Source organism: Polypterus senegalus, chromosome 2 (genome assembly GCF_016835505.1).
Source record: "Polypterus senegalus isolate Bchr_013 chromosome 2, ASM1683550v1, whole genome shotgun sequence".
NCBI lineage: Eukaryota > Metazoa > Chordata > Cladistia > Polypteriformes > Polypteridae > Polypterus > Polypterus senegalus.
Window position 1 is genome coordinate 292,873,834 of NC_053155.1, and position 12,859 is coordinate 292,886,692.

Below are 12,859 nucleotides of genomic sequence, written 5' to 3' on the forward strand. Positions count from 1 at the left end.
ATTTCCAGGGAGAGACCCAAACACTACACTGACAATTACCCCTTTTTGCCCTCAATTTACCGGTACTTCTCACAAAGTCCCCTCAGCATTAATTCTAATATACATTCCCATCTGCAGACTATGAAGAGAGATCTCTACTCCTGCTGTCCGCAACAGTGTACATCTACATTCACATTTACACAGCCTCCAAAATATATTAATTTGTAATAAGTTAAAATAAAACATTATTCATTGTTAAACCTTTATTGTCTGGCTACAAATATGGCAAAAAATAAGCCTGAACATACAATTAATAGCAAACACTAAAATAAATACTTGAGTGAACAACATAAAAAATGAAAATTTAACAATCTAATAACAAATTTAAAAAAAATATATATTAAAAATTCACATTTTTTCCTACCAATTATGTGTTTTGATTAAAAGGAATTCAGTTGTCTGTGAATTGAGTTTTGCAATGACTATGAATAAATCCCAGAGTCAGCCAGTAGGATAACCAGTACTTGATATACAGCAGAACGTTTTACTCGTATGCAATTGTATATACCATGTTTAAGAGTAAGACACTCGAGTCAACTAATAATTCAAATAAATACAAAAAAGTACTTACTTAGTCACATAGTACTTCTGGCAGATCCGATTAATTGATGTCACTATAATTGAGGCCCATTGTCTTAGAAAACCAACCGGGTGAAGCTGGGTAAAACAGCTAGTTAATTATATTTTATAAATAATTTCTGTCCTAGTGTTGATGCAGCTAGAAAAGAAAAACCCTAGCACTCCTCAACCCAGTAATGAAGAAAATTGGTTCAATAAATGGAGAGATGGACAGATAACATAGAAGTATTACCAGGAAGAAATATTAGGCAGGACTGTGATATAAAATACACCTGTTGACCTTTTTAGATAGAGTATTTTGTATTGATAATATAATTCTTGAAAGCTGATAGTTTGTAGGTATATTTATTTTTTGGGTTTTTTTTTTTTGTCTGCTTTTGGGACCTTTAAAATAAATTAAGAGAAAATAGACAAGAATGTATTTCTGTATAGAATAAACACATTACCGTATATACTCATGCATAACTCGGGTTTGGAAACCCGAAAAATCGATCATAAAATCAGACCCTGACTTATACACCCGTTCAAAAATGCAACAGTTTTTTTTTTTTACATCTTCTTGCTTCCTCCAATCTCACATCAGTTTCTCAGCCACGTCAAATTTTGTTGCAGCAGCGGAGTTACCAATTTCTTTCGGCACTTCAACGACCTTTAATTTAAAACCAGTTTCATATTTTCTTCTGATTGAACACTCCATCATAGATAAGAGATGCTCTTACGATATAGATATATGAGGGTGTCATATACAAAAAACACAAAACAATGCAAACGTCGCCTCGGAATAGTTCGGGTATTACCATGTGGTCACGTAGGCACAATGCATAGAAAAAAAGGCAGAGTGTTCCGTGGTTACTCACCCAGGTGGGCTTAGCATATCATAATCTCTTGGACCAATAGCGTGAGTTTTCCACATTCGACTTATACGACAGACATTATAAAATACCAGAAATTATACGGTAAAACCAACTCCTGACTTATCCACAGGAGAACTTAAACGCGAGTATATATGGTAAATAATTTTTAACCCTAAGTGTTCAGTCCTTATGGCGGTATAGACCTCATGGTAATGTCTTATCTATAGTTAGCTCTAACTGAAAATGCAGACATGCAATACTTGTTCTCGTTACTCTTCTTTGTTTCCCTGTATCCACACAATATATTGTCTTAAGTTGTAGCTTTCTCCTGTGAGACAGTGGGTGGGTTGTTATTTTTGGGATTTATAGATGACTTATTATTGGGATTTATAGATGAATTTCATTCACATTTAATTTTTAACCACTCAGAAAGCACCATGACTGTGTCACCCTTAGGCAGTTATAGAGGATGTTGCACAATTGTTGCCTTACACACCTTTTCACAGCAAAATGTTGAATAGATGTTCTTGCACCTCTAAAAGGTGATTTGTCTAATTATGTCTCTGGGAATGAGCTGTTGTGTATTTCTGGAAATTAGTGTTCATTTTAATGCTCATTGAAAGGTGGTCAAAACCTAACTCATCTCACTTTGCTAAAAATCATTGAAGCTGGAATAAAAGAGTCATTAAAGAAATGCATCTTAACAGAAGGCAATATCTTCATGGGAAAGTTCTGCCTTGCAATTTCTATGCAGCATACTCATAATTGAGTAATACGATTTAAAATTGATTAATAGTAAATTTAAATATTTTTTGTTATTGATTAAGTTAAGTTTTATACTTAAATATTCCTATTTTCTGTGGTGGGTTGGCACCCTGCCCAGGATTGGTTCCTGCCTTGTGCCCTGTGTTGGCTGGGATTGGCTCCAGCACACCCCCGTGACCCTGTATTCGGATTCAGCGGGTTAGAAAATGGATGGATATTCCTATTTTGTTGTATTCTGTTTATTTATTTTAGATTACACACACGCGTTGGAATTGAGAATTTTTAAGTTTGTGATATAAACCTATATATTATTCATGAATGTTTATGCATTGATATTTACATGATTTTTTCATATTGAATCACATACTGGGGCAGAGGTTTGAAAACACAAGACACAGTCGGAAATTTTATAAATATATTCATTGAATAAACTTGGAAGATATACAGTGAGAAATAGTGACACTTTTGTAGGCTGAAGTTCCTTACAAAAAATCAATACATTGTTGGTTGCTTAACCCCTGGACAGCAGAATGGGACACTGGTTAGCACTGCTGCCTTTTATCTCCAGAATCCTCTACTAAAGCTCTGCCATGAATCCTGTCTGTGTGGGATATGCAATGTTTTCCTGTGTGCGTATGATTTTTTTTCAGGTACTCATCCACTTAACAAGGACTGCCACATACAGTTAGCTGGTTTGCATCCTCTGTGTGTTTTTTCACCCATATCCTAAAGATATGCAGGTTCGATTTATTAAGGGGTCTGTATAGGTGTATGTATGTAAGTGAGCCCTGTCCGGCACTGGTTCCTGCCTTTTGTTCAGTGCTGTAGTGACTGAATTTGATTAAGCGGATTTAAAATATGGCCCTCCCTGTGTGGAGTTTGCATGGTTTCCCCGTGTCTGCGTGGGTTTCCTCCGGGTACTCCGGTTTTCTCCCACAGTCCAAAGACATGCAGGTTAGGTGCATTGGCGATCTTAAATTGTGCTTGGTGTGTGGGTGTCTGTGCGCCCTGCCCAGGGTTTATTTCCTGCCTTGGATAATGGTTGGACGGATTTAAAATGTTATGTTTGAATTTCTGCAACTGTTGTTGTAATAACCTTTTAAAAACATATTCGCTGTATTTTTAAAAGATAGTTTAAATCTCAGAATTTCCAAAGAAAAGTAAAAATCTCAGTATGCAATACCATAGTGAGAATTGCTTGGAGACATATCAGGCAAATAGCATTCAGAAATGCAATGAGCTGTATTACGCTGAAGAATTCTTCCTCACAAATCCTTCTGCTTGTATTTTTTAGTCAGCTTCCTTAACTGAACAGCAGTGTGAAAGCATCTTGGTCCAAATCTGTCACGTTGAATTTTGTTCCAGTATCTTTTGTGAATCACTTTTCTGATGTAATGCTTTTATTTTTTTATACTTCTTTCCTTTTTTTCTTTAACTCATTGTCCAATTGTGTTTCCTCCTACAGAAGTGTGGTTGTGCCTGTAAAGAAGCCCCCACCAGGTAGTTTGGCGGTAAACACAGTGGGTGCTGCTAGTGCAGCAGGAGGTCTTTCTGCTGGAAGCACACCAAATATATTTGCTGCAGCATCGGCAACTCCAAAAAGCATGATCAATACAACAGGTGAGACATTCTTTGCCAGTGTGTTAATCTATGAAGACCACTGAGTACACATACATTAAGTATTTAATTTCTTTTTTACCTTGAAATAACCATGTTCAAACCTTCACAGTACAGTACTTTGTTTGTGGCGTTTTCCCTAATTATGTCCACTAGGTGTCTCTGTTTATGTACTTCTGAATCATTTTTTCTGTTTAGCAGCTCATTGCACATCAGATCATGAGAGTATTGGGAACTTTCGGCTTTAGTATTCTGTTGATACGCTTAAAGATAAATGGCATTATTTGCTGAATATATAGGTAACAACTGCAACCTGCAAATCATATAAACGTTTGTTATTCATCAACAATATATGCATTTCTTTAAAAAGACTACTGTATTTTGAAAAAGCAGGCTAAATTTTGCACTTAAAAGTTTTTTTTTATTTCATTAAGAGCATTCTGGGTCTCATTATGGTATGTTTTGGTAACATAATATTTTGGAGGTTTGGCAGAATGATTTAAGCAACCAGACTTAAAGATTTTAGGTCTTTCCAAATTCATTGAGTATTTTGCTTCTTGACTTCATTTATAAGCACAGATTCGCTGTTTCTTAAACTATACAAGTTTATTGGACTGAGTGTGCTCTTCTTGTCTACGTTATTTATGTTTATTTTTCTTAATTTTATGCATTTATTTATGCTGGCTTTGTAACTTTTTTCCACATTAGTGTAGTGTATATACAGTAAACTGTATGCCTTATAAAATCACCTTCTCTCAGTCCTGTGGAGCTGTGGGCCTTAAAAGTTCTACTGCAACATAATGTGCAACCACCTTCAGCCGCCATTGAACCAAAGCATGTGTTAGTACTGTCTGATTTAGAAATGAACTGGTGAATGAAGGCTCTACTAATGTGTCATTCTTCAGTGAATGGCCACTTATTAGGTTCAGTTTTCTAAGAGTGAGTAAAGCTGTTTTAGGATGGATATAGTCAGCGCCATTTCTAACTCCATCCCCACACCTTCACACCACCATACACAGACACACAGACACACACACCATATGCTGCTAACAGAGGTTAATAACTTAATTAACTAAATATATCCATCCATCCATTTTCTAACCCGCTGAATCCGAATACAGGGTCACGGGGGTCTGCTGGAGCCAATCCCAGCCAACACAGGGCACAAGGCAGGAACCAATCCTGGGCAGGGTGCCAACCCACCGCAAGACACACACAAACACACCCACACACCAAGCACACACTAGGGACAATTTAGAATCGCCAATCCACCTAACCTGTAACTAAATATAAATACATGAAAATAGAATAAAATAATAATAATATAACAATAGAACTCTTTTGCATGTAAATCAAGTAAGTACCAAAATATACAAACTTATATAGAACAATAAAATAACAAAACAGAACCACTTTGGATGCACATAACTTATTTAGCATACTCTACAAACTTTATATTGAAGAAGGAAGTGCAACAAATCTTTTTAAAATTGGACATGCCTTAACTTACTTGCAGCAGAATCATTTATAACATTATTATATGATATATTCCTAGACACGTGTCTGTTAATGCCCATCATTTCAAGCCCATTGACAAGTTTCGCTCTGCAGAAGCTGCAGTTATGGGAGTAGTGGCTGCAATTCTGAGGGCTATCCACATATTTGGATGCATTTTATTGAAATTAGTTTCTTGTAAGAAAGTTAATGGTTCCAGTGTGGTCATGTTAGCTTTTAGGAAAGTCCAGGAAAACATATTTTTTGTGCCAGTGTTTTCCCATCAAGGTTTGACTGGTCAATGTAGCTTAGGGAATGACTTAGTGTTGTCATTTTCCAACCTGCTATATCCTAACTACAGGGCCACGGAGGTCTGCTGGAGCCAATCGCAGCCAAAGCAGGGCGCAAGGCAGGAAACAAACCCCGGGCAGGGCGCCAGCCCACCGCAGGGCACACACACACACACACACCCAGTAGGGACAATTTAGGATTGCCAATGCACCTAACCTGCATGTCTTTGGACTGTGGGAGGAAACCCACGCAGACACAGGGAGAACATGCAAATTCCATGCAGGAAGTGAACCTTACGCCACCATGCTGCCCTACTTAGTGTTGTACATTGTTCATTTATCTCTGTGTTGGAAAGTTTTTTAAATTTGGTAAGGACTCCAAATTTGCTCTGAACTTCATTTAATCTTTGAAATTTCACTTGTAATGATGCAATGGAATCATCCACAACTGTGTTGAAGAAAGAGATTCCCATTAGTTTAAGTCCATCACTAATTTGTTTATTAGGAGCCTCATATGAGAATTACTGCTTTGTTTTTCACAGCCTCTTTTGCTTCAGCACAGATTCCAAGTTCTCTCTTGCAGAGATTTGTGAAGAAGCAAAGCCAGTAATTCTATAATTAAATGAGAAGGCTTCTGTTTTTCCAGGAAGTCTACAGCAACATCCAGTTGCATGGACTCTGACTATATCAATTTGCTTGCATGATGAATTTTTGAAAGAATGTCATACCACACAATATCCATCCATCCATCATCCAACCCGCTATATCCTAACTAACGTCACGAGGGTCTTCTGGAGCCAATCCCAGCCAACACAGGAACAAATCCCTGGGCAGGACATCAGCCCACCACAAGGCACACACACACACACCAAGCACACACTAGGGACAATTTAGAATTGCCAATGCACCTAACCTGATGACTTTGGACTGTTTAAGGAAACCTACGCAGACTCCTTGTAGGGAGGACCTGGGAAGTGAACCCAGGTCTCCTTACTGCAAGGCAGCAGCACTACCACTGCGCCACCGTGCCGCCCTACCACACAACATTAATGACCAATACATCACCAGGGCCTTTTTTGGGGAGGCAGGGGAGGGACCGCTGGCACTGTGCTTGTGTAGTGGTAAGTGTGCCCTTGCGTAATGTCCCCCTGGATTATATTTATTGTTTAAAACCCCCTAGTGGTGTAGTGGCCACTGTGTCCTTGCTGCAATGCCAGTGCTCCTGCCTCCAAAATCTCCTCTCCTCAGGCTCACTCACTCACCCTTAGTACAAGACAAGCAGGCAGTTGTGATGACAGGAGGAAGCTGCCTGGACTCAGTCACTCACTGGAGTCTGGACTGCATCCGGGTTGGCTGTCACTCACCCTGTGGTGCCGTACTTGAAAAGGAAGAGGAAGAGAGTGGGACCCAGCTGTGTGTCCATCTGGCAGGCTGCATATCACGTGGGAAGATCAGGGGGTGAGTCCTGGCAGTGGGCTGAGGTGGCTCTGCCTCACTGTCACGCCCGCGGCACACAGGTAGCGAGTTGGCCGCATGTCCCACGAGATGCCTGGCACACTGCCTGCACTAGTGTATGTAACAGAACACAAACTGAGCTGTGCATAGTGCAGACGCTGCTGAGGTGCACAACATAATATTTCTTTGTGCTCCGCTCTTGTTTGTCTAAACAAAATAAAGATAAGAATCTCTACAGTGGGCTACAGTAATTCACCGATAATCAATAATAGATGACCGTGATCTTCAAGCCCTCAGACAGCACTCGAAAAAAAAATCACGATTCTTTAGTGGAAATCACTGCATGGGCTCAGGAACACTTCTGAAAAGCAGTCTCTGTGAACACAGCTAAAGTTAATACTCTACCATGCAAATAAGAAACCGCCTCCTGTGGACCCAGGCTCATTTAAGATGGACTGAGGGGAAGTGAAAAATTGTCCTATGGTCTGCCAAATCAAAATTTCAAATTGTTTCAGGAAAGCATGGACACTGCATCCTCTCAACTAAATAGGAGAGGGATAATCTGGCTTGTTGTTATTGCACAATTCCAAAGCCAACATCCCTGATGTTACAGGAGTGCATTAGTGCACATGGTATAAATCTCAGAAGGCACCATTAATGCCAAACAGTATATACAGGTTTTAGGGAAACATATGCTATCATTAATACAGTGTTTCTTTTTCAGCATGACAATACCAAACCAAATTCTTCACATATGGCAAGAGCATGGCTCCTTAATAAAAGAGTCTGGGTGTTAAACTTCCCTGCCTGCAGTCCTGTCTTGCCAACCTTTGAAAACATTTGGCGCATTATAACACAAAACAAAATACAAACAAAGGAGACCCACACTGTTATGGAGCTGAAGTCCTGTATTAGGCAAGAATGGGACAACATTTCATTTTCAAAGCTATAGCAATTGTTTTCTTCAGTTCTCAAATGTTTGCAGAGTGTTGTTAAAAGAAAAGGTGATGCAACACAGTGGTAAACATGCCCCGTACCTAACTTTTTTGAAAGGTGTTGCTGGCATCAACTTCAAACTAAGCATATAGTTTTCTAAAAACAGTACAGTTTCACAGGTTTGACATTTTATATGATTTCTTTGTATTATTTTCATTTAAATAGGCCTATAGGGTTTAAATGATTCGCAGGTCATCATTCGGAGACTTTCCAAGCTTTGTGACTTACGTCATTATCCTTTTGGAAAGCCATTTACAGATCAACATACTTCTGTTACCGATGTCTAGATATTTTTTTCATTGATGTTGCTGTTTTCATGTTTCCATGTGTCTTATAATTCCCCATCACACCACAGACAATTGTTTAATCAGTATATTTTATATGTATAATATACGTTTTTGGTGCTCAGTAGTTTATGAGTATTTTTTTCCACCAATTGGGCAAACACAACCAATAAAACATCTCATAACATTCTCAAACTTGCAAATAGGTTGAGGATTCTGGGGAACCAGAGCGGAAATGTATACGTGGCTGGAACCAACCCTGGGTTAAGTGCCCTTTGGCAGGCATACTCACACTCACACGGGCCGGTCTAGAAATACCAGTTAACCAAACCAAAATGCCTTTTACATGTCAGAAGAAAAACATTGTGGAAACTGCAAACTTAACACAGACAGTAATGAAGCACAGGATTCAAAACAGTCATTTTCAACCCATGAGGAGGGAGCACTAACTACTACTCTGCCATGCTCTTCTGGTGAAATATTTCACCTCCATTAGTGCCTAATAAAAGAGTACACAAATAATTAGTCCCAAAAAACTAGCAACTTAAACATTCAGTTCCCGTATTTTTTTATTTTTTCTGTTTAATGATGGTGGTAGGTATGTGTTTAGCATATCCAGAAAAATTGAGCACAATGAATAGACCACTAAATGAAAGAGTTAGACTTAACCAAAGGTGGTAGCACTGCTGCCTCGCAGTTAGGAGACCTGGGTTCGCTTCCAGGGGTCCTCCCTGTGTGGAGTTTGCATGTTCTCCCCGTGTCTGTGTGGGTTTCCTCCGGGTACTCCGGTTTCCTCCCACAGTCCAAAGACATGCAGGTTAGGTGCATTGGCGATTCTAAATTGCCCCTGGTGTGTGTGTGCTCTGCGGTGGGCTGGCGCCCTGCCCGGGGTTTGTTTCCTGCCTTGCGCCCTGTGTTGGCTGGGATTGGCTCTAGCAGACCCCTGTGACCCTGTAGTTAGGATATAGCAGGTTGGATAGCGGATGGATGGATTAAACCATCAAATATATTTTGTAATCTTGCTTTTCTGACTGACTTTTGGTTGTTGAAAAATATTCTATAATTTTTGCAAAGCAAAGTACCTTGAGCTGTTTTATTCAACTCCTGTTATGAACCACAGTCACCATACTTTTATGCTACAGTATGAGCGAGTGTTCATTGGTGTGCCCTTCAATAGGCTCTGATCCTGCCTAGGACTGAATTCTGCCATGTACCGCATGGTTCCAGGATAGGAATTGACACCCTGTGATTCTAAACTTGATCAGCAAATTAGAAAATGGATAAAGTGACAAAAAATGATTTATAATTCCTGAAAATACACCGTGTAATGAAGGGATTCATCTGCAGAAGAATTTAGAGAACATTTTAACCTTACATACTAAAGGAGCATAGACTAGTTCTTTCAAGAAATTTAAGACACATAAGTGGAAGTGAACAGCAATTCTATGCACTCAGTCCATGTAAAATAAACCCTATCAGATTTTAATTGTTGACCAGTTGGTCGAGCTGCCCTGTGGGACATCCTGAGACTTTGCGGGATCCCCCTGAAATTGCTGGCTGTCATAGCCGGCCTGTACACTGGTACTGTGAGTGTTGTGCAGAGTGGAGGACAAAACCTCTGCATTCTTCCCAGTTGTTTCTGGGGTTTGTCAGGGATATGTTCTGCTATCTTTTTCAGTGTTTGCATGGGCTGGGTGTTGGGCAGGGTCCAGGGGCTGTGGGGCATCTGTTAGTGAAGAAACATTCACTGATCTTCACTTTGCTGATGATGCTGTGATCTTTGCTCAGACAATGAACGCTTTGATCCATATTCTCGAGAGACTGAGTAAGGAGTGTAAGTGTTTGGGCTTGTGAGTGTCCTGGATAAAAACTAAGTCCCAGGCCTTTAATGACCTCATTGGCACAGCCATCAGCAGTGTGTCTGTCTGCAGAGAGATTGTTGACCTTGTTGAGAGGTTTACTTACCTTGGCAGTGACATTCATGTCTCTGATGACTCCTCCTATGACGTCAGTAGGAAGACTGGTAGAGCATTTGGGGTGGGGGGGGTGTGGGTCATGAGGTCACAAAAAAGGGGTGTTTGAGCTCACGATATCAATGCAAAATGACTAAGGTCCAAGTCTTTAGAGCTCTGGTACTTTCTGTTGTGCTATATGGGACAAAGACTGGACTTCTTCGGTACAGCTGGTTTGACTTTGTGTCCAATGAGCAGCTGCTCTCAGAGTCCCGAATGTGGCACATTACCTGCATTGTGAGGGAGTGTCAGTTACAGCACTACAGCCATGTGCCTCGATTCCCTGAGGGTGATCCAGCTCGCAGAATCCTCATTGTTGAGGACCCAAGCACCTGGACCAGGCCAAGGGGACACCCGCATAACACATGGATGCAGCAGATAGATGGTCATTTCTGGAAGAGTAGGACTAGGCCGTGTGCCTGCTTGGGGCGTTGCCACCGAGCTGTTCCGTCATGGGTAGGTATGGCAACAAAGCTGCCAGAGTAAGCTCCCCAACCTGACCTGACCTGAAGTTTAAATTCATTCTAATAGTGGCCTGCATATGGCCAGTCAGGCTTATTAGAGAGAAGTAGTCTGATTGTCAGTAAAAGCTTCTTGCAGAAATGCAACTTTTACAATGCTTCATAAAGTAGTACGTTGTGTGCAATTGCAACAAAAGCACATTAGCCCTGCAAGTTATTTTTGAAACCACCTTTCTATCCTTAAAAGAACAGTCTGACCATTAAAGAATTTTTGTATGTCATTCGGATGCATTAAAATAAATTTAAGTTCAGATTTATGTGTATTGATCTGAATTTCCTAGTTAGCAGATAAGGAAAGGAAACTGAAATTTCCTAAACCTAATCATTTATCTGTACTCTTTTTAATTATCATTGGGAGCAAGTGTCTCTCTCAATAGATGGAAGACATTAAACAGACGAGTGTTGTTATCTTAAATACTCCAGGACACATTTTCTTGCCTACAAGTGAAGAATATAGATTACTTAATTAAAGAAGCTGGGCAGTGGTTGCTTTTCTGTATAGTCCTTCTGTAGATGAGTCTGTCTTATAGTGCATGAATGATTAGTGACCAATGGGTCTTGTCAACAAGACTCAAGAAATGTAATCCAGACTCTTGTTTCTGTTGCTGTGTGCCAGTATGCTTTATACTAAATAACAGGAGAAGATCTTACAATTTCAGGTCAGGTTCTGCCTATTACATCAGGATCTTAAATTAAGCATACATGTGCAAAAGTTAAAGCGTGTGTAATGCAGTGTGAAGCCACACTGACGTATTCATAACAACCAAGCAAAAGAATATGTACTGAAATTAAAATATTTATGTTTCAAAAAATTCACCTGAAGTTCAACTATTGAAAGTGGTTTAAGCACTAGCTTTTTTGCTTGCGAGTGCTCGTTGGTGCCATTGGCATAAAAGCAACAGTATTCACCCATCATGTTGAGGTTGAAGTAGGCTTTATATTTTGTTTCTATAAAAAATATCTTGATGAAATCCCCTACATCACTTAAATTTGGTGGAAAAAACTTCAGATGCAAATGTAAGAAATGCATTTTCAGTGACAACTGGCAACCAGCTTTCCGGTATACTGTCAGAATGTTGTTTATGAGTTTGACATCATTTTTAATCTGCTGGTTTTTAAGAAATTTTTATACGACTGGCACAAAGGCATCCCAAGCCGCACATTGATGTGAGTTGAGGTTTGCTCTAATTGTGGTACCATGCATCAGGTTGTTGATTTGGGGTCCAGTAAAAATGCATGCCTGGTGCCATTCAACCACTGCCTCAGCCCAAAATAATGCACTATGCAGCAGCCATGAGGTATCCAGCATTTATTGTGACCTCTAATTTGACATCTACAATGATACTTTTAAGCTATTGCCGCTCTCTTTGTCAGTTTCTTGCACTGATCAAGCAGAGATTTACCACAAATGTAACAAAAATTGTCAGAATGGTTGATGCAGCTCCAACTATTAATTTTAAGTTTAAAACAGAAACACTCACCAAGAAATCCTTAGCAAGCTTTAGGAGTGTCCTGAGTCCCTCTCGCCTTATGTAGTTACTGTTGACATGTCCAGACTCTGCTACAAGCAGGCTTTCAGGAATATATTAATGCTAGTAGCAAACGGGTCTGTATATATTTGTACTTTGATTGTGATGCCATGCAACAGGATGTATAGCAAACTATGCAGCAATAGCCAAACGAGTCCTAACGTAATCATTATGCAACTTCAGATCTCGATGTGCTACACAACATATTCCACTCTTCACAGTTTTATGTGTGAAAAAATACCTTTAACTACAGTATATGTACAACATTAACCCTAAACTATCATCTATCTCTACCCCTGTATGCTTAAAGTTAAAGAAAATAGTTCACGGTGGAAGATGCATGCACGCTTACTCACTCACTCACTTCATCATAATATTAAAGACTTTCTTTCATTTCACTGCCTTATCTTCATTTGTTTAAGCT

General features: G+C 39.6%; 1 protein-coding gene across 15 annotated transcripts in view; it reads left to right on the top strand.

The window, feature by feature from the left end:
- nbeaa (neurobeachin a) overlaps nt 1-12,859 on the top strand; it is an 894,135-nt gene that overhangs the window by 447,473 nt on the left and 433,803 nt on the right. For all 15 annotated transcript variants that reach the window (XM_039745777.1, XM_039745778.1, XM_039745781.1 and 12 more), the window contains one exon: nt 3,703-3,857. In XM_039745777.1, coding sequence (XP_039601711.1) covers nt 3,703-3,857 — 155 coding nt within the window. The remainder of the gene's footprint in view (nt 1-3,702; nt 3,858-12,859) is intronic.